Raw genomic sequence first — 19,585 nt, forward strand, 5'->3', positions numbered from 1 at the left:
TAAGACTTGCCCAGAGTACCTACGGAGATAAAGACCAAGACCCAAAATTGATTACATTGGGTTGGGTGGGACTTCCTTCTCTTGGAAACAATAAGGGAGGTTCTTATGGAAGAAACAAAAACCGCAATTCATCTCATCTCAAACGCCAGAAATGAAGTCACATTCATTTCATTTCAGCAAGTCCGAAACATATTTCCGCGCCCGACTTAGAAGAAGGTAGATCTTCTTCTTCCCCCACTATACATAAGAAAGAAGAAAAATTTGAAGAACTAATCTCTTACAGGGTATGTTTCTTTTCCTATTTTCTTCGTAGATGCTTTGATTTTGAGTCTTCTTTCTGTTGCCAAACAACTTAGGCCTGATAGAGCTTTGAATAATGCACCAAGAGTGCTCGATTTTTTCCTTCTATGGGTCTCTGATTTTCTTGATTACCTTGATAATGATTTGCAGAAATGTGTAATTAGGGTTTTATAATGATTTTTTGTAATTAGGGTTTTATAATGATGTAGAGAAATGTGTTTTTTGATTCAAAGATTTAATTTGTTATTTGCAGTTAACATAATGAATGAATGCAGAAAGATGTGCTAGGATTCGTAACAAGATGGAGTTTGATTTAGGGTTTAGAGAAATCAGTTTTTTTTTTTATTCGAAGTTTCAATCTTGATCATTGAATTAGGGGTTAACGGTGATTTGGAGAAGTGGGGAACTAGATTGTAATAAGTTTTAAGAGCCACCTTAACCTTGGGGGCATTTGCCCCTCATCAAAAATTGTTGACTTTGTACCGATGGTGGTCTCTGCTGTCTGTAGCCAAATTCATGCCAATTTTTGAGCTTTAAAGAACTTATCACCATCTTGTTGTATAGAAGTACGTCTGTTTTGCAATGATATAAGTAATTGGCATATTTTTCTTACTTCAATTCTCTACGACTTTCAGGAGGAGCTGGAGTAAAACATGAAAGACAAGAAAGCGGTTTGCCTAGAGATGCATATAAGCATGGAAACGATTCTCCCCTCAGATCTTACTTTGAACATACTTACTCGCTTACCCGCTGATTCAGTCATACAGTGCAAGCAAGTGTGCAAAACATGGAAGGACCTGCTTTGCCAACCTTCCTTTCCTCAGGCGCACTTACTCCATCAGCTTAATGGTAACTGTTTCTCAAGTCTTTCTTCTCATACTGCTGCTAATATTCCCGTCGGACTTCTTTTCTCCTTTACATTTAGACTGGAATACGGGAACCAGCTTTACTGTGGAGAGTATGATAGCCAGACTCATAATAAACTTAGAAAGATTAACCAGCCACCCATTGCTGGTAAGTTGGTCATTGGTTCATGTAATGGACTGATTTGCTTTTCTGAAAACAAGGGTTTTTATGTCCTTGAACCTAGCTATATTTGTAATCCTATCACCGGAGAATATGTAAATATTCCAGGAATATTCCATAGAGGCAACATAGACGGCTACTCTGAGTTTATAATGAGTGGTTTTGGTTACCATCCTTCTACTAACGAGTACAAAATCGTAAGAATCCACTATACTAAATTCACACATTTGGGGCGAGTCGGGGTATACACGATAGGAAAGGGCCGCGGTTGGAGAGAGACGGGAACAACCACTCACTCATTGCGGCCTAGTATTTTCCAGCATGAGCGGTACATGCCTGATTATCGATCCCCATTTGGTACATTGGCAAATGGAGCTCTTCATTGGCTTAACAAGGAAGGGAAGATTGTGTCCTTCGATTTGGCTAAGGAGAATGCATACTTGCTCCAATCACCACCTTTTTGTCTGTGCTAAAAATGATTATGGAAACTATTTTCAGCTTCAGGTATTGGGAGGATGCTTGTGTTTCGTTCATGAAAAGCGAGGTGAATGCTTAGACACATGGTTCTTAAGAAAGACAGGGGTAAGCAGTAGTTTTGATGTGAATGAGCAGGACGATTACGACTTATTGAGCTGGATTAAGGAGTTCGGCATACCAATTGAGCGTGCAGAGCCGTGCGCCCTTACAAATAGTGGTGAAGTTCTAATGCACTACAATGGATGTCTCTTTTGTTATAATCCACAATCTGCAGCCTTGGAAAAGCTTATGGATAACGAGTTTCGTTATGTTATTCGGCATGTCAACAGCTTTGTGTCGCTGAAAGCTGAAAGGTGGTGTAGTCTCAGAAAAAGGTATGATGTAAATCCAGCACCAAAGGATATCTTTATAGGAAAACAACAGAGGAAGGATGATGGACAGACTGATTCTTAAACCTACTTCATTTCGTTCTTAATCTTAGACTGATGTAGGCCAAGTGGAAACATAGATTCACACCACAATTTTTTGTTTATGTACTGGTGCTTGATGTTGTTTTTCTTTTTGACGTTTTAGATGAATCGCTGCATTTCAATATTTGCAATGGTAACTTTTTGTATCAATGCACATTTAGACAGTTAAATTTCTATTCTGTGTGGTTGTTTTTAGGTTCGCAAGTTGCCTTTTTTTAGTAGTCCCTGAACTTTGATTGGGAGTTGGGTGTGTCTCACTATGATCTCTATTCTCTTTAATCATTAAGTTTGTTGTTCTTGGTGCAAATTCGTGTCTGTATGGACTGTAGAAAGAAAATGAGGCGTCAAACACTTTTCCTGCGACCTGGTGCACACATCATATGGGAAATTCTTAAGACTGTTGGGACAGAATGCGTGCAATTCTGATACTTGGATTTCAAATTTTACAGAACCTCTGCACCCATTTTGCAGTGGGAGGGAGGTCTAAAACCGTTGCAGTGACATTTGGTAACCCCTAGCATCTGGAAAAAATTACTGTCGGAATTTGTCAATTTACATCTCCTTTTACCTGTCACTGGTGGAGGTGAGGTTGGGAAGGAAGAAAGTCATCGCCAAGTGGTATCCTATCTAAAAATGGGAAATCAATCTGACCCAAACTTTGCGGTTGCATAGTAATATTGGGCTTGAAAATAGCGTTATATAGGATCAATTCATCAGCTTCTTCCAATGATGACCTTCAAGTAGTCATTTTCAGAAACCTCTTCACTTGGATAGGGGTTGACGATTGACTGTTCTTTTTTGCAACTGAAGAAGTAGTCTTTCACCATAATACCAAACACCCCCTTTTCAGAAACAGGGTTCTATAACACAATCCTTTTAAGGCTTAGCTATACCATTCTCTGAGCTTGTTCTTCTTCGAACTCAGGGATTGCTTCGTACGGCGTGGAGACAAGGTTAAGGCTTGTTCTACACAAATGTTGAATCCTCTGAACAATAGCAATATGTTGACCATCTTCAACCTGTTCTGCTTGCCAATTATTGGAATTGTACTTTAGTATGACCGGGAAAACATTGGTGTGATTCTTAAGAGAAGGTTCCAAAACACGGAAATATGTATACCACCAATACTGAAAATAATAATATTATTGGTTAGACATTGGCCAAGTTTGAGAAATAACAAATAAATAATGTGAAAAATATTGATTCTTATCTCCAACACTCCCAAAAAAAACATTAAAACTATCTTTGACACACGTCGAGCAATTAGCGAGAGATATGGAAATCTCTAATAAAATTGAATACCCCCCATCATACGTAGGTGCTTGCTCTAAATTTTCTAATGCTTCGAGAAAACCAATTAATACTACTGAGCTCGTTTTTAGAAATAGATGCCGGCCTAGTGTTCGAGCTCCTCATAATGGTCAGGGAACAAATATGGTTGGGTATCTAACCTTAACTGTTTCATTCTCCTAGCATAAAGTTTGTAAAAAAAAAATCAACCCAGCCACTTGCACTCCATTTGCTTTTATTAGTGTATACATATGAAACATTTCCTTCTACATCATTTGAGTATAAAGGAAGTTTTTGTTTCCATCTATCTTCTGATAACCAACTTAGTCCGTAAAATGAAAGTAAATTTCTAGCACATGGAACTCCCGTTAACATGTACAAATCTATTGGTGTAACTCCTATTTAACAACATATTCATAATTAGAGTTTGTTGAATTTTATAAAACAAAAAAACATAATCTAAAAATTTAATCACTAGAAAAACTAACTTACCGCATTTAAAATCTTTGAAAAAGAACGTGTTTGTGGTCTTCCAGCATCGTTCGAATATATCTTAACTCATTGGGTCTTGTGGTTTCTAGGATGTATATGATATAAATGTCGCCAAGGATATCTTCGGACTCTCTCTTAAACAACATGGAGAAGTAACTCAAACATCGTACGAACTCAGACCAGCCACCTCGTAGAAATACTGAATAAACTCCCTCCGGATGGCCAGACATGTGATTAGGGAGCACACAATCACCGGCTAATTGTCTAACATTTTGAAACTCATTTTTTTTTTATCCACAACATAACTCAATCCACTGGCCGGGATACTAGTAGATCCTTTGACTTTTCTTTTGTTTTCTTTTCTTTTCTTTTCTCACTCATATTTATTTTCTCTATCAATTTTTTTTTGTTAAACTACAGGAGACAAGAGAACAGAAGAAAAAAGAACATAAGAAAAAAGAACATAAGAGAATAAATGAGAAGGAAAGGGGGTGTGTGAAGGGGAAGAACGGTGCAGTATTTATAGGTGTTAGAAATTCGAGCGTTGGCGATATTAATTCGAACGGTGGCGATATAGTTAATATCCATCGAACGATATTAAAGGTAGCGCTGGCGACATTATCTATCTCGCTCGCTAGAAACTCTATTGCTCAGTGGTTTTCTCATAGGAGCGCAACTCGTTTGCTATGCCACCTAGTTTGTCAAACATGTTTTTAATGGCATGAGCATAAGAATAGGCGTTATAGGCTGTTTTGATACACCCAGAAGTTATTTTCTGATTTCTGAGAGCAAAAACGTCAAAAGTTAATTTGGTTACACAATTTGGAAAATGACTTCTATAGAAGCAAAAAAGTTCACTCTTCTAACTTCTGAAAAAGCGAAATCACTTCTACTTCTGATATCCAAACGCGTTATTAATACCTGCCCAGATAAGACTTCCTTCTCTTGGGACCCGAGGCTACCTTGTGACTAGAGATAACTTAAGTCAGCCCCAACAAAAAAAAAAGTCATTTTTTCCATAGCTTATTTTGAGTTGGACCATAGTAGATGTGTGCATTTTACGCTTAAACCCGGCCTTAGAAAAAACTCAAGCCCACCCTAAAGCCAATATAGGGGTAGGGGAGGTCTTCTTTATGGAAGAAACGAAAACGGAAAACCTCAACTTAAACGGATCTTCCTCCAGAGTCGCATTCATTTGATTTCAGCAACTCAGACTCGGAAACATATTCCGGACCCCGACTTAGAAGATTAGAAGATCTTCTTCTTCCCCCACTATCCATAAGAAAGAAAAAAAATTTGAAAATCTGGAAGAAGAACAGATCTCTTATAGGGTATGTTTCTTTTCCTATTTTGAATAATGCACCAAGAGTGCTCGATTTTTTCCTTCTATGGGTCTCTGATTTTATTGATTACCTTTTGATAATGATTTACGGAAATGAGTAATTAGGGTTTTATGATGATTTTGTGCAATTAGGGTTTTATAATGAGAATGTGCTTTTTTTGATTCAAAGATTTAATTTTTATTGCAGTTAACATAATGAATGAAGAAAGATCAAATTTAATTTAGTGTTTAGAGAAATCAGTTTTTTTTTTAGAAGAATTGTGTTTCTTTTGATTGGAAGTTTGATTGTTCAATTAGGGTTTAATGGTGATTTGGAGAAGTGGGGGACTTGATTGTGATAAGTGTTAAAGAGCCACCCTAACCCATGGTGGCATTTGCTTTGTAGCGTTATTTGCTTCATCTTGTTACTAGAGGACCAATGGTGGTCTGCCCGTCTTCTAAGTGTAGCCAAATTCATGCCAATTTTTGAGCTTTATGGAACTTATCATCATCTTGTTGTATACAAGTATACGTCTGTTTTGCTATGATAATTATCTTATTTTTCTTGCTTTAATTCTCTACCACTTTCAGGAGGAGCTGGAGTAAAACATGAAAGACAAGAAAGCGGTTTGCCTGTAGCTAGAGATGCATATAAGCATCTCCCCTCAGATCTTATATTAAACATACTTGCTCGCTTACCCGCTGATTCAGTAATACAGTGCAAACAAGTGTGCAAAACGTGGAAGGACCTACTTTGCCAACCTTCCTTTCCTCAGGCGCACTTACTCCATCAGCTTAATGGTAACTGTTTCTCAAGTCTTTCTTCTCATACCGCTGCTAATATTCCCATTAGACTTCTTTTCTCCTTTGCATGGAAACTGGAACGCGGCAACCAACTTTACTACGGAGAGTATGATAACCAGACTCGTAATAAAGTTAGAAAGATCAACCAGCCGCCCATTGTTGGTAAGTCGGTTATTGGTTCGTGTAACGGACTTATTTGCTTTTCTGAAAGCAAGGGCTTTTATGTCCTTGAACCTAGCTATGTTTGTAACCCTATCACCGGAGAATATGTTAATATTCCAGGAATATTCAATACCAAGATGGTCGACTACTCTGAGTTTATAGTGAGTGGTTTTGGTTACCATCGTTCTACTAACGAGTACAAAATCGTAAGAATCCACTATACCAAATTCACACATTTGGGGCGAGTCGGGGTATACACGTTAGGAAAGGGCCGCGGTTGGAGAGAGACGGGAACAACCACTCACTCATTGCGACCTTCTAGGGGCCAAGCTAATCCGGGTATGCCTTATTATTTATCCCCATTTGGGACTTTGGCAAACGGAGCACTTCATTGGCTTAACAAGGAAGGGAAGATTGTGTCCTTTGATTTGGCTAAGGAGAATGTATACTTGCTCCAATCACCACCCATTGTCCGTTCTACAAGTGTATATGGAAACCGGTTTCAGCTTCAGGTATTGGGTGGATGCTTGTGTTTCGTTCATGAAAAGCAAGATGAATGCTTAGACATATGGTTCTTAAGAAAGACCGGGGAAAGCAGTAGTTCTGATGTGAATGAGCAGGACGATTACGACATATTGAGCTGGATTAAGGAGTTGAGCATACCAATTGAACGTTACGCAGAGCCGTGTGCCCTTACAAATCGTGGTGAAGTTCTAATGCACTAAAAGCGAAGTCTTTTCTGTTATAATCCACAAACTGCAGCCTTGGAGAAGCTTATGGATGACGAATGTCGCAATGTATTTCCACACGTCAATAGCTTTGTTTCGCTGAAAGCTCTTGGAGAAAGGTGTAGTTTCAGGAAAAGGTACGATGTAGATCCAGCACCAAAAGAAATCTTGATAGAAAAACAATAGAGGAAGGATGATAGAGAGACTGATGCTTAAACCTACTTCATTCTGTTCTTAATCCTAGACTGATGCATGCCTAATGGAATTCATAGATTCACACCACATATTTTTTGTTAATGTACTGGTGCTGGATGTTGTTTTTCTGTTTGACGTTTTAGGTTCGCAAATTGCCTTTTTAATAGTAGTCCCTGAAGTATGACCTCTATTCTCTTTAGTCATTAAGTTAGTTGTTTTTGGTTCAAATTCGGGTCTGTGTCATAAACATTTTTCCTGCGACCTGGTGCACACATCACATGGGGAAATTCGTAAGACTGTTGAGACAGAATGCGTGATACTTAGATTTCAAATTTTGCAGAACCTCTGCACCCATTTTACAGTGGGAGGCAGCTCTAAATCGGTTGCGGCGTAATTACTAAATCCCTCTGCAGCAGTCTTGAAAAATTTACCGCCAGAATTTCAAAAAGATGTGTCAATTTACATCAACTTTTACCTGCCGATCAAAAAAAAAAGCAAAAAAACAATTTAAGGGAAAAAAAAAATCTGCTTCAGCAACTCAGTCCTGAGGTAATAAGCCTTAAACTAAGGCGAGAAGAAGCAAAAAATGGACTACATTTTATAAGAAGGCTGTTATTGGGGCGTCACACTCCTTTAGAAGAGCGTCACCTAATAAGACAAAAACGGGTCACCCATAAGTAATATCAAACATCCTTTATCTTATATAATTTTGCGATGACCAAACAACCCTTATTTGGCTAATTTTAATTTAGTTTAATTAATTACGCCTAGGTTGGACATATGTCCAACCTAGGCGTAAAATTGGAATTACGCCTGGAAATCAACTAAACCTAGGCGTAAAATTGGAATTACGCCTGGAAATCAACTAAACCTAGACGTGAACGACATGCAAATCAAAGTTTACGCTTGAATTGAACTAAACCTAGGCGTAAGTTCTTCAAAAACTAAATTACGATTGAAAAATCTAGTACCTTACCCCAGACGTAACACTAGCAGAAAGTAAATAAAATCCTAATTTTACTTTGATTTCATTCGATTTAAGCACAAAAACGAGTACAAAAAGATGGGTTTGTTCGATTATTATCTTACATACACCATGGGTTGTTGTTGAGGAGTTTGAAAAATTCATTCTTCAATTGATTGAATCGGTGGAATGAGTTGAGGATGAAGTTGAGGTTGATTGAGATGTTGATTACCATCACTAGGATCATTTTGCTTCTTCCTCATCTGTTTTTATTAGTTTTAGTTAAAGGGTCATTTTGGACAAATTGCTATTGAATCAAAAGTATCCTTTAACCAGATTTTTGGTCACCAGATATCCAAATGACGCCCTTCTAAAAGAGTGTGACGCCCCAATAACAGCCTTCTTTTATAATTAGCAAACCACAGACATATAAATCACATTATAATAAACCCCCATCAAAAACCCTACATTCTACAGGGAAAAATTTAATAAATTAAGATTACACTTGGAGACAGATGCACAAACCAGAAACCTCCCCATTGGCAATGTGAAAAAATCTCCAAAAGAATAATATTCTATCGAAATTTCTACAAGCACGTTTCATATACCGTTCTCCGCCCTCGTTTCCTTCCCTTCACAAACCCAAAAAGCTGGTAGCCACCAACCTCGCCCCAGCCATCACTTGACCAACCCAGAGCAACTTTGTTACATACTCAATCGCCTGTCAATATTCACTGGGGTTACAGACTTGCAGCTTTTACCAACAATATGTCATCATGAATGATCTTGCAGGAAGTGTAATCTGTGTTGTCAGCTTGGGAGTTGGAGGGGTGAGAATAAAATACAACAATTAAGAGACCACATCTAAACAAATCTCCGTTGTCGAAGGCCCTTTCCGAAATGAGGTTGCATCAACTGGACATACAAACCATTCTTAGCAACTAAGACGTCATGGCTACCTTGCTCCACAATTCGCCCACCATTAAGAACTACTATATTGTCTACATGTTTCATCATTGCCGCTCTATGGGCAATCAAAATTGTTGTTTTATTACCCATGATTAGTGTATCGAGCGCCTCCTGTACCACTCTGCTAGACTCTGACTCGATTGCAGAGCTGGCCTCATCCAATAACAAAATGGGTGCATTCTTCAAAACTACGCGAGCAATGGCAATTCTTTGCTTCTGTCCAGCCGTCAAATCCACACCCCTCATACCGACATGCGTGTCGTACCCATGTGGCAAGCTGCTGATGAAATGATGAGCATTCGCTATTCTTGCAGCCTCTTTCATCTCAGCCTCGGTTGCGTTGTGCCTAGCATATATTATATTCTCCCTTATGGTAGTGGAAAAGATAATCGGTTCCTGCTGCACAAGACCCAGATGATTCCTTAACCATCTCACATTAAAGAGCTTCAAATCTCTGCCATCCAGTAATACTTGGCCAGAAACTGGATCGTAAAATCTCTCTATCATAGAAATAATGGTGCTCTTTCCTGACCCAGAAACTCCAACAACAGCTACAGTCTGTCCTCCACTAATTTTGAGATTAAAATTGCTCAATACCATCAATTCTGGCCGGGTTGGATAACAAAAATCAACATTTTTCAGCTCAATGCTTCCATAAACGTTAGGGGGTTTCAACCCGGAGTTGTCATCTGGGTCTATCTTCGGTACACGGTCAATGATTTCAAACACAGAAGCAAGGGATTTCCGACGTTTAAGAATGTAAGGGGCCAGACCAAATGGCTCCACCAATGCAAACGTCGCAAATGAGAAGACCATGTACTCTTTGAGAGCTGTGTGGAGATCTAGATAACCGTTTTTCACTGATCGAGCCGTGTAACAGAGGAGGAAAGCGTTGCACGCAAATAGAAGAAACTGTGAAAGTCCAAATGCAAAACCAATCGCTATCCCATGGAGGAAGCTTTTCTTATATATTTTAACTAGCTGTAATCTGTACAACTCCATCACCTTGTTACCAGCACAAAAAGCTACAACGGTATAGATGTTTCTAACTGCATCCTCCAGAACTAAAGATGCCTTTCTGTGCATCTCCTGAATACCTCTAGAGAACCCTGCAAGCCATAGTTTCTGCAAAACACAAAGTTGCGGCCATTCATTCAGCCATTTTATTCACATGCTCATAAGATGCTAAAAGAAGAACAGAATGGTAAAAAACGGAAAATCATCATCTGCGTCAAAACAAGAAGATACGAAGATAATGTGCATTCTCTCCACCGCATCGCTAGTGACAAGACATGGAAAATTATTCATCAAAATGGATCCTAGAAACCTGTGTGGTAAAAGCCGTGCCTAGGCGTTTTAGCGCCTAATGGGAAAAGCGCCTAGGCAGTGATTTTGGGACGATTTATTATAATTCAGCCTGGGCTTGGACGCCACTTGGGCCCAGTGAGTAAAAACTTAACCTAGAGTTTTAATATAGGACTATATGAACTTTCCTTTTTCTCATCTCATTTTAAGGAAATAATGAGTAAGGAACTAATGAGTCGATGAAAAAACAATCACTGTTGTTAACGTTAATTTATATACAAAGGATTAGATAGAGTCTGCGGGTATCATCTGGCACTGTAAGAAGTAAAAACCTTGGTTGCATCTCATTCAGGAAAGATAACCACCACTAAGATTTAAAGTAATCCCCAAAACTGTATAACCAAGTATGTCAGTAGAATGGGTGTCAAATTTGTTTTTAAAGTTCAATTCTTAAAGACCATAAAGCTAGATGAGCATCCACTTGCATTATAGTTGCGACTGACAGAGAAGTTACGAAGCAGTGGAATCGCTTATAATGATCATATCGTCCATCTCTACATAAGATCTGGCTAGAACTGCTGTGTTGTTGTTTTCGGTATTCAGAAACTAAAAAGTAGTTAGTGACTTAAGTATAACAGTCCCTAGGGTAAGTTCTTGACTACTGTATAAGTCTAAGTAGCGAAACTTAAGTATTGTTGAATGCTATATCTGCTTTAGTACACGGTTTAGTTACCCCTCTATCTCTTGCTAATATTATGTTTTCCTATATTTTTCCCTGAATACTCCCCAACTAGTCCTGGATTAGTCTCTACAGGCCCCAGGTCCCACCCAGCCGCCTGGCACCTTCCTAACGACTTTTCCTAGACAGCTAAGATCTCAGAATCCCTATGCCAAGAGCATGAAATCTTCTTGGAACATGTAAAAACAGGAACCCCTGAACTACCAAAATTAATTTGGCTGAATGAGTACAAAATTATGAAATGAAGACTAAACAGCTCAATCGATGCATCTTAATAATACACAAGCAAAAGCCTATGAGTAAAAAACCTGCGCAATAGCAGAGAGTGTAAGAATGGGCAGAGTCCCCAGAGCTACAACTGCCAGGCGCCACTCCAGAAGGACTCCAATAAGAAGAGCTACAAGAACAGCTGCTGTGTCCTGGATAAATATTGAAAGGCGGTTGCTGAAAGTAGCACGAACAAATGTAGCGTCATTAGCCAAGCGCATGGATAAGGTGTCAGCACTGTTGTCCTCATCATCGAACCACCCCACTTCATTACGCAACATTGCTGGACAGGAATTAGGCAATTGGCATGAAATATCAGTAATTAGTCCAGCAATTGAAACAGAATTAAGTAGTTCTGGCATAAAGCCATAAAATTAGGATATTAGCATGAAATATCTCATATATATAGCAGCATTAAGTATAAAGAATAAAAGCAGAGCAGAATTTTGTTCCCTACCTGAGAACATCATTCTCCTAACACGTTCAGTCATTTTCTCCCCCATTATACCAAAGTAGAAATGCTGCAAAAAATTGGCGACCACTGTTACTACTCCCATGGCTGCGATGACTAAGCACCATTTCTCCACTTCATGGCGTAGATGATGACCGTGATGACTATAATATGACCCCACTATCAGTGCAATGACAAAGGCGAGAAGAGGATTGAAAGACCCAAATATTGCAGCACCAACACTCCCTAATAGAGCATATAGCCACTCCGCAAAGCTGAGTTTCACAAGTCTCCAAATAGATGGAGGCTTCTGATTTTGTGTATCCTTTGACTCCTTCCGTTTCAGAGGTAAAGCATTAAGTTGACTTAGTGGTCGAGTAAAAGTCTTTGAGTGGGAACGTTCATTCATAGGATCAGAAGTCAGAAGAGGTGAAATAGGAGACTCGGGATCTGAAGTATTTGTAGACTGCCTAGGTGGTGCATGAACATCAATTTTCGGTAGCTCGGGTAGTCTCATCTCAAAACTATCCTGCCTCTTCATGGATGGCGCCATCTCTGCAGAATCTGAACGCGTCCCATTTTCCACCATTTGCTCTGAAGGTGGGCTCTGAAGTTTTGATGATTCTTCCAAATTTATAGTGCCATCTGTGGGCTTAAATGCATGGTAACCATGAGTCCTCTGAAGAGAGGGGGATTTAACCATCTTGGGAGATGTAGGTTCTTGGAAGCTGTGACTTGCAGATGCATCTTTTTCAATTTGAAAAGTTGCAATTTCCTTATAATTCCGTATAGGTGTCCTGACAAATGATAGGGACCGCATTAATAAATAAAATAACAATATCCAATAAGGATATTTTAAATAAATAAAGAATTAAAACTCTGCAGTACTTCGTCAGGACCCAAGTTTGACAAGTATTGGTTGGCATAAGTAAAATGACGATGACGGAGAAAAACACAGGTTGAGGGTGAAAAATACCTTTTAGGTAGTTTTGCGGCTTCTTCACATCTCAGAAGTTCAGCGTACAGACCATCCAACGCTAACAATTCATCATGTGTACCCATTTCAACAAGCTGGCCCTCCTCCATCACGGCTATATAATCAGCATTTCTTATAAGACTAAGCCTTCGAGCTATTATTATGGTTGACCTTCCCAACATAAGGACATCAAGGGCCTCCTGGACAGCCCTTTCTGCTTCAAAATCAAGACCACCAGTGACCTCATCAAGTAGAAGAATGGATGGATTTGACAACACTGCCCTAGCAACAGAGAGCTTAATCTTCTGTTCTTCTGTTAATTCCAAGCCAGCTCTACCCACCTGGAAAATGTAAATCAGAGGTAAGAATACATCAAATCATCATGTACAACCGAGATACGAGTGTGAATAGAGTGACATCCCTGTATTCTACCTGGGTCTCATATCCTTTCTCAAGTGAGCTGATAAATGTGTGTGCATGGGCTGTTTTAGCAGCTTCTTCAATTTGATCAGGAGTTGCACTGGGCCGACCATACGCAATGTTATCTCGGATGCTTAAACTCAACAAAGCAGGTTCTTGGGTAACAAGTCCTATTTTGCTTCTTAACCATTCGAGTTTCAAGTTTTTGATATTTTCACCATCCAAGAGGACTTCCCCTGCAATTGAAAAGCCATATATTAAGTGCTGCGGGCATTCCAAATTTTCAACGCAATTCATGAAAGAAATATGTCAATTACCTAATGTAGGATCGTAAAACCTCTCCATGAGCGGAATTATACTGCTTTTTCCAGAGCCATTCCTGCCAACAAGTGCCACTGTTTTTCTAGCAGGTACAGTCAGGTAAAATCCACTCAAGATAGGGATCTCAGGCCGAGAGAGATAGCTGAAATACACATTCCGAAACTCAATGTTCCCCTGAACAGAAGCTAAGGTATTCCCATCATGATTGACAGATGAAGTTGACCGACTTATCATTTCAAAAAGTCTATAAGCAGCGATACGCCCTTGCTCAAATGAATAGAAGTTTGTTGCTGCTTGATTCAGCCCACTGTAAGAGATAAGCAAAAACATCAATGAAGATTGGAAAAGCAGGAGATAAAATATATACCAGTTAAGTGAGAACGGGATGCTTACAGGCCACTCAATATTACAGAAAAAAGAGCTATTACAATTTCACCCCCATGCGCCTTTTTATGCGAGACCAGGAACCTTCCAACCCATAGTTGCAAAGCACAGGAACATATTGCAAGTCCATATGTAAATCCAAGACCAAGGCCTTGCACAAGACTTATCAATATACCATATCTCAGTGTGGCCTGGAGCGAAGTTGCATAGGAATATTTAGCTAATGTTTCGTTTGTAAACGCATACAAGGTCCTGATGTAAGAGACTGCCTGCATAAGCAAGGAAACTGTGTAAGGTTATCAAGTAACTTTCACGAAATTATCTAATTTATGGAGGGATAAAATCTAAAGCTATAATAAATGTATATTCAAAGTGCGCTGATCAATGTTTATGTTAGAGGTGAATGATATGGGGCCCAACAAGAGATGTAAACTTCCAAATACAAACACTTCAAGAGTTAAAAAGCAAAGTTAACTGAAAACCCAATTTACTCAGGTTCTCAAGAGGGATGCTAAGTAAATGCGGTGCAGGGGTGTTTTATAATAGCACAGGTTTCCAGAAGCTCATTGACTGGGTAAAGTTTTCAGAGAAGGAGATCATGAATGGTATGTTTCTACTACAAGAACAAAAATGCAAATAAACGAGCAAATGTCCTTGGATCTAAAGAAAGATAAAAATAAAAAAAACAGCATATATGCATCTTGAATAACCTGTTCATGAATGGTTATTTAAAGTAACATACAGAAAAGGCTATAGAATTGATATTAACCTGTTCCGCAATGCCTGCTGCTTCAGCATATGCATCTTGAATATTTTCAGCAAGCCTGTGGAGAAATATGTTAGATATTCCTCCAGCAGCAACAATAAATGGTCCGGTGGCAAGTGTTAACAGTGCAATTTGCCAACAATTTATCACTCCGATCACAAGACCACCAAAAAATGTCGTCATGTTATGAATATAGTTACCGACCTGTTACACAAAAGATCCATTATGGAAAGCAACTGCAGATACATTCGTCAATTGCTGGCGCATTTAAATACTGAGATCACGAAATATAACTATCGACTAAAATTGAAGATTTCACTGCATGAAGGATTACTTAAAGTTTGAAACTTACCTTCTCGCTGAGAGCGGACTGGATCAATAGCACATCGCTCAATACTTGGCTAACAATGTCCCCATTGTTCCCATAAGTATCAAAGAAACTCATATCCTGGTTAAGCAATACGTGAACGTATTTGGACCTAATGGCTGCAGTCTGCCTTTCTCCGGTAAGAATCCAGCATGAGACCTCTAGTACACAGAACAAATTAGTTTGAGTTTAAAAATGAATAACATATACCACACCAGGACTTTAGCAAGAACAGATAACAGTGATCTTACCAATCCAACCAGCAACAAATACAGCTGATGCTATGTACATAATTTGTAGAATATGCTGTAACATAGAGAAAAACATTGTTAAATAAAGTGGACCAGAATCTTCGATTTGTCATGCTACTAACAGAACATCTAGTAGTCAAGTCTCTAAGTCCTAATTCATGGGAAATGCAACACTGGAGAAGTTTTGATGCAACCATTGTTAGAAAACAACTTGTATGGTCAGTTAATAGGTGAGTTATACCTAAAAAGCAAACGTATCTGAATTATACCCAACACCTCAATACATCTTTCATTGAACACTCACTCAACCTAACTTAAGCTTCCTCCACGATGTGATTTTCTGGTCTTTAATACACGTAATGCCTTTTCCTAATCTTATTACATAACTGAAGCTAGTGCAACATTTCTGCTATATCAACCTTTTCAATTCTTTATACTTTCGATACAACCACTTGATCGTGCTTTGACGCTAGTTTGACTAGGTCTTACAATGCACTGAAGTACAAAGAGAAAGTTACCCACATTTAACACTTTCGACTATCAGCAACTCCACCAATATGCAACTTATTTCTTCAGAATGACACTCTCACTCATCAACCCACATCACCTATTATCCATTCAGATGATATTTTGAATTGAATGAACATGCTGCCAGAATCTCTCCCAGCAGAACTATCAACAAACAAGTGTTGAACCGCACTCTCATACACATCTCCAAATTCGCCAACAAAACAATAAACTGACAATTAATATCGAAAAGATCCTTCTCCACACAGGAATCCCCAAATTTAAACTAATTCAACACCACATTACACTAATCAACATCATATCAACTACTCAGGGTTCATACAATAACTCAATTGAGCTAATCCTACTTCAATTTCGTGACCTAATAAGTGTTTAAACAGTAAAATCACACTCAAGTACAACAAAATGAAGTAAAATTAAGAGTCATTCGAAGTCCAAACCTTTTGAAACAACTGCAAAAGCTCATCCCCAGAAGTAGAACCTTTGAAACTCATCAAATGAATAACTTTCCCAAAGAAATGTAAATACACAACAAGCGCAATCCCATGAGCAGCAGCAGCAACAGAACCAAACACCATCAAGAACCAATCAAAAGTATCCGCATAAACAAACAACCTAGAAAACGGGACAGCAGCTGGTGGTGGTTCCATCTCATCATCTTCCCCATCCATTTCATCCTCATCATCCTCCAACGACACTTGCTGCGGATTCCCCTCATTATTATTATGATTATTCTCAGTTATATACGGCGACGGCGATTCCGGCGGTTCTGATACTTCAGATACTGGTGTTAATGGCTGTATATGTGGTGGTGACCACCCAAATAAACCTCTTGATACCATCATCTCCTCCTCAAAAAATCTCTCCAACTAAACCCTAATTCTTCATCACTACAACTTCAAAAACCCCCGAATTTCAAGATACGAACCCTAAATCAAACTTTAAGTTGTTGTTGGTAACCAAACTTTGAGCTAAAATGAAACCTACCACCACCACTGAATCACACTGTGAGTGAGTGAATCGGTCAGACTCGGTGAAAGTGGTAATTTGAAGTTAAACTAGAAACATAAGTAGATCCGTGAAGAAGAAGTGGTTTAATTTGAAGAAGACATTAGAGCTGAGTTTCATTCAGGGTTCAGTTTTTTTTCTCGTATACTAGTTTGACTTATTTTTTCTATGTTGAACCAAGAGTTAAAGACCGTTACTGTTAAAAGTTTATTGTGGAGGGGGGTGAAGAAAAAAGAGAGGGGGGGCGTTAAGTTTTGGAAGGAGAAAGGACTAAAAATGTCTAATGTTGTCTGTGGAGGGGAAGTACTGTCAAGTGTGAACTGGCAATTTTGTGGGGCCATGGCTTATGGAGAAGAGGAGGAGACTAACTTTTATGTTTTATTACTTGCTTTTGGTAAGAAATTTGAACGTTGAAAATAACAATAATTTTTGGTACTATTCCATTTTTCTTGCTACACCTCTGAGGCTAAGCTAGCAGAGAGTAGTCCTAAATTATGGTCTTTGGTCTCGTAAAGCATGCTCTCATTTGAATCACGAGACCATTATTACAGGCATGGGTTACTCTCATCTCATTCAAAGTGTTTCTGTTTCTTGAGAAAATAGATGTCAATCCTAAAATTCACAAGCAAAAGAAATATTGGGTACCTCCAAGCTCAGCTAATCATCCCGTTTTTCAAAGTTTCATGTGTTTCGGGAGATCCCAGGTTCGAGCTCTCAATGGGGTAATATTGCAGAAATTAATACGGAAGGTAGAGTTATTTTGCCCCCCCGTGTGACACAATCTCAGTCCCCATCCGCTTCGGCTCTTTTGGCTGGATTATCCATGAGGGTCGCTGGCAGGCTAGCACGACAACATGTTCAATTAATGTAGTAGTACATTGTTGGAGCTTAACTTGTTAGGCTTACAACTAGTTAATGTAATACTCTTTATCTAATAACAAAAATAAATAAATAAATAATAATAATAATAATTCAGAGAATGTGTCGTCTTTTTTCATTCAGAGAATCTAACATTTTTGTTTTCAAAAGTCAAATTTCAAATTATGCTAGTGCGTTTGGATACAATTTCAGAAGTTAAGATATTTTGCTTCACAAAAAATCGACTTTTCTGTTTCTATAAGTCGTTTTGAAATTCTACACCCAAACTGATTTTTGCTTTTTAATTTCTAAAAGTCAAAAAACTATTTCTGGATGTGTATCCAAACGCGCTAACCAACCTAACCGATGTTTTTTCTTTCTTTTTTTTTTACTTTTACAAGTTAGAATGTCTGAGAATGTATCTAAACGCCCTTTATATGGCAAACTGAGTGATGTCCGTCCAAACCCGTTGTGGTCCTATAATCTTTCCGTTGGGGCACTCTGAAGTAAAGTCCCAAGGAACATGGGCAAAATGAATTGGTATCTGGACTGGTGCAATAATGACATATTTAAGGTACTCATATTTTCTCAGTGCGGTTATGATGTAGCATGCAGTTTATAAAATGTTGAGAGAGCAAACCTTTCAACCCATGATGGCATGATATACTTTTGAAATTCAAATATAAGACAAATGATTTTCTTTTGCTCTGATGTTTGACTCTCTATCATGCATACATAAATCCATCACTTTACCTCCTACAACAACACACGTAAAGTTCAAACTCGTGCAAATATGACTGTGATGATATAACACACGCATACATGGAAAGAAACACCAATAATGATTATTACTAAATAACAATAACAATAAATACTACTGATGAGCTCACACAGATCTCAAGAGGCAGGCAGGACCACAGAATCTAATCTAATGGTGTTCGTCTCTGGTCAAAATTTAGTCAAACAATTGAATAGTGTATTAACAACCAATAATTACCCAATTAATACCCATTATTAACCTCTTTCCTAGTATTATTATGGTCGACTTGTTATTAATTAACTTGCTAGAATTATAAAGGTGCCGTCTGTTTTTTATGGACATTCATTCGTGGCAAGAAACGTAAGAATGTGACCGTCCACATGGTCTTGCTGAAATTGGGATTTGAAAAAGGATATTTAGAGTTTGGGTCTCAATTTTGTGACCAGCTCGGAGTTTGGGTACTAGGAAAATTTTAATTACAGTTTGGATCTCAGGACCATGGCTGACCGTCTTTGACAGTTAACACGTGAATATCGCGTGGTCGTTAAAAACCAATTCAAACACTTCTTCTTCACCATACATATTATCTGACCCTTAGGAATACTCACAAACAGATGAAGGTCACTGATACTCACAAATTATGAGCTTCAACTGTTTTTCTTTTCTTTGAAGAACGTCCACAATCCTCAAAGGGGTACTTAATAATTCCAATCATAACAAATCTCATTAGACACCATCTTACAATGAACAAAATTTTCTTTATTAGCAGACATTCAGTCGGAGATAATCCAGATTACCTTTTTTCCATTGACCTTAACTTTTGTTTCCACTTCCTTTGCTCATCCTCAAGTTCGATAAATTTTTACATAAACTTAACTCTATCGGGTAGCAATCAGAGAATATGAAACCCACATTTTGATATAAAAATGGTGTTACAGCCTATGATTATTGTAGACAAAGTAGCGTGGTCTTACCAGGACCAGCAT

At 38.5% G+C, this 19,585-nt stretch overlaps 3 protein-coding genes across 3 annotated transcripts; 2 read left to right on the forward strand and 1 right to left on the reverse strand.

Annotated features, from left to right (window-relative positions):
- Positions 1–71: 71 nt before the first annotated feature.
- On the forward strand, positions 72–2,429 carry LOC113313385 (F-box protein At3g07870-like). Its single transcript, XM_026562145.1, has 2 exons — positions 72–284; positions 936–2,429. Exon 2 carries the CDS (start codon positions 954–956, stop codon positions 1,797–1,799), a length of 846 nt encoding a protein of 281 aa, XP_026417930.1. The 5' UTR covers positions 72–284; positions 936–953; the 3' UTR covers positions 1,800–2,429.
- Positions 1,887–7,067, forward strand: LOC113311407 (F-box protein At3g07870-like). The gene is made up of 4 exons (XM_026560249.1): positions 1,887–1,908; positions 2,078–2,184; positions 2,295–2,406; positions 5,968–7,067. Exons 1-4 carry the CDS (start codon positions 1,887–1,889, stop codon positions 7,065–7,067), a joined length of 1,341 nt encoding a protein of 446 aa, XP_026416034.1.
- A 1,514-nt stretch (positions 7,068–8,581) lies between these two features.
- Positions 8,582–17,174, reverse strand: LOC113308295 (ABC transporter B family member 20-like). Its single transcript, XM_026556777.1, has 11 exons — positions 16,414–17,174; positions 15,446–15,500; positions 15,180–15,355; positions 14,831–15,031; positions 14,071–14,330; positions 13,674–13,984; positions 13,369–13,592; positions 12,937–13,277; positions 11,967–12,757; positions 11,551–11,792; positions 8,582–10,323 (listed from the first exon to the last, which is right to left on the reverse strand). Exons 1-11 carry the CDS (start codon positions 16,816–16,818, stop codon positions 9,094–9,096), a joined length of 4,236 nt encoding a protein of 1,411 aa, XP_026412562.1. The 5' UTR covers positions 16,819–17,174; the 3' UTR covers positions 8,582–9,093.
- Positions 17,175–19,585: the final 2,411 nt, after the last annotated feature.

Source organism: Papaver somniferum, chromosome 9 (genome assembly GCF_003573695.1).
Source record: "Papaver somniferum cultivar HN1 chromosome 9, ASM357369v1, whole genome shotgun sequence".
NCBI classification, from domain to species: domain Eukaryota; kingdom Viridiplantae; phylum Streptophyta; class Magnoliopsida; order Ranunculales; family Papaveraceae; genus Papaver; species Papaver somniferum.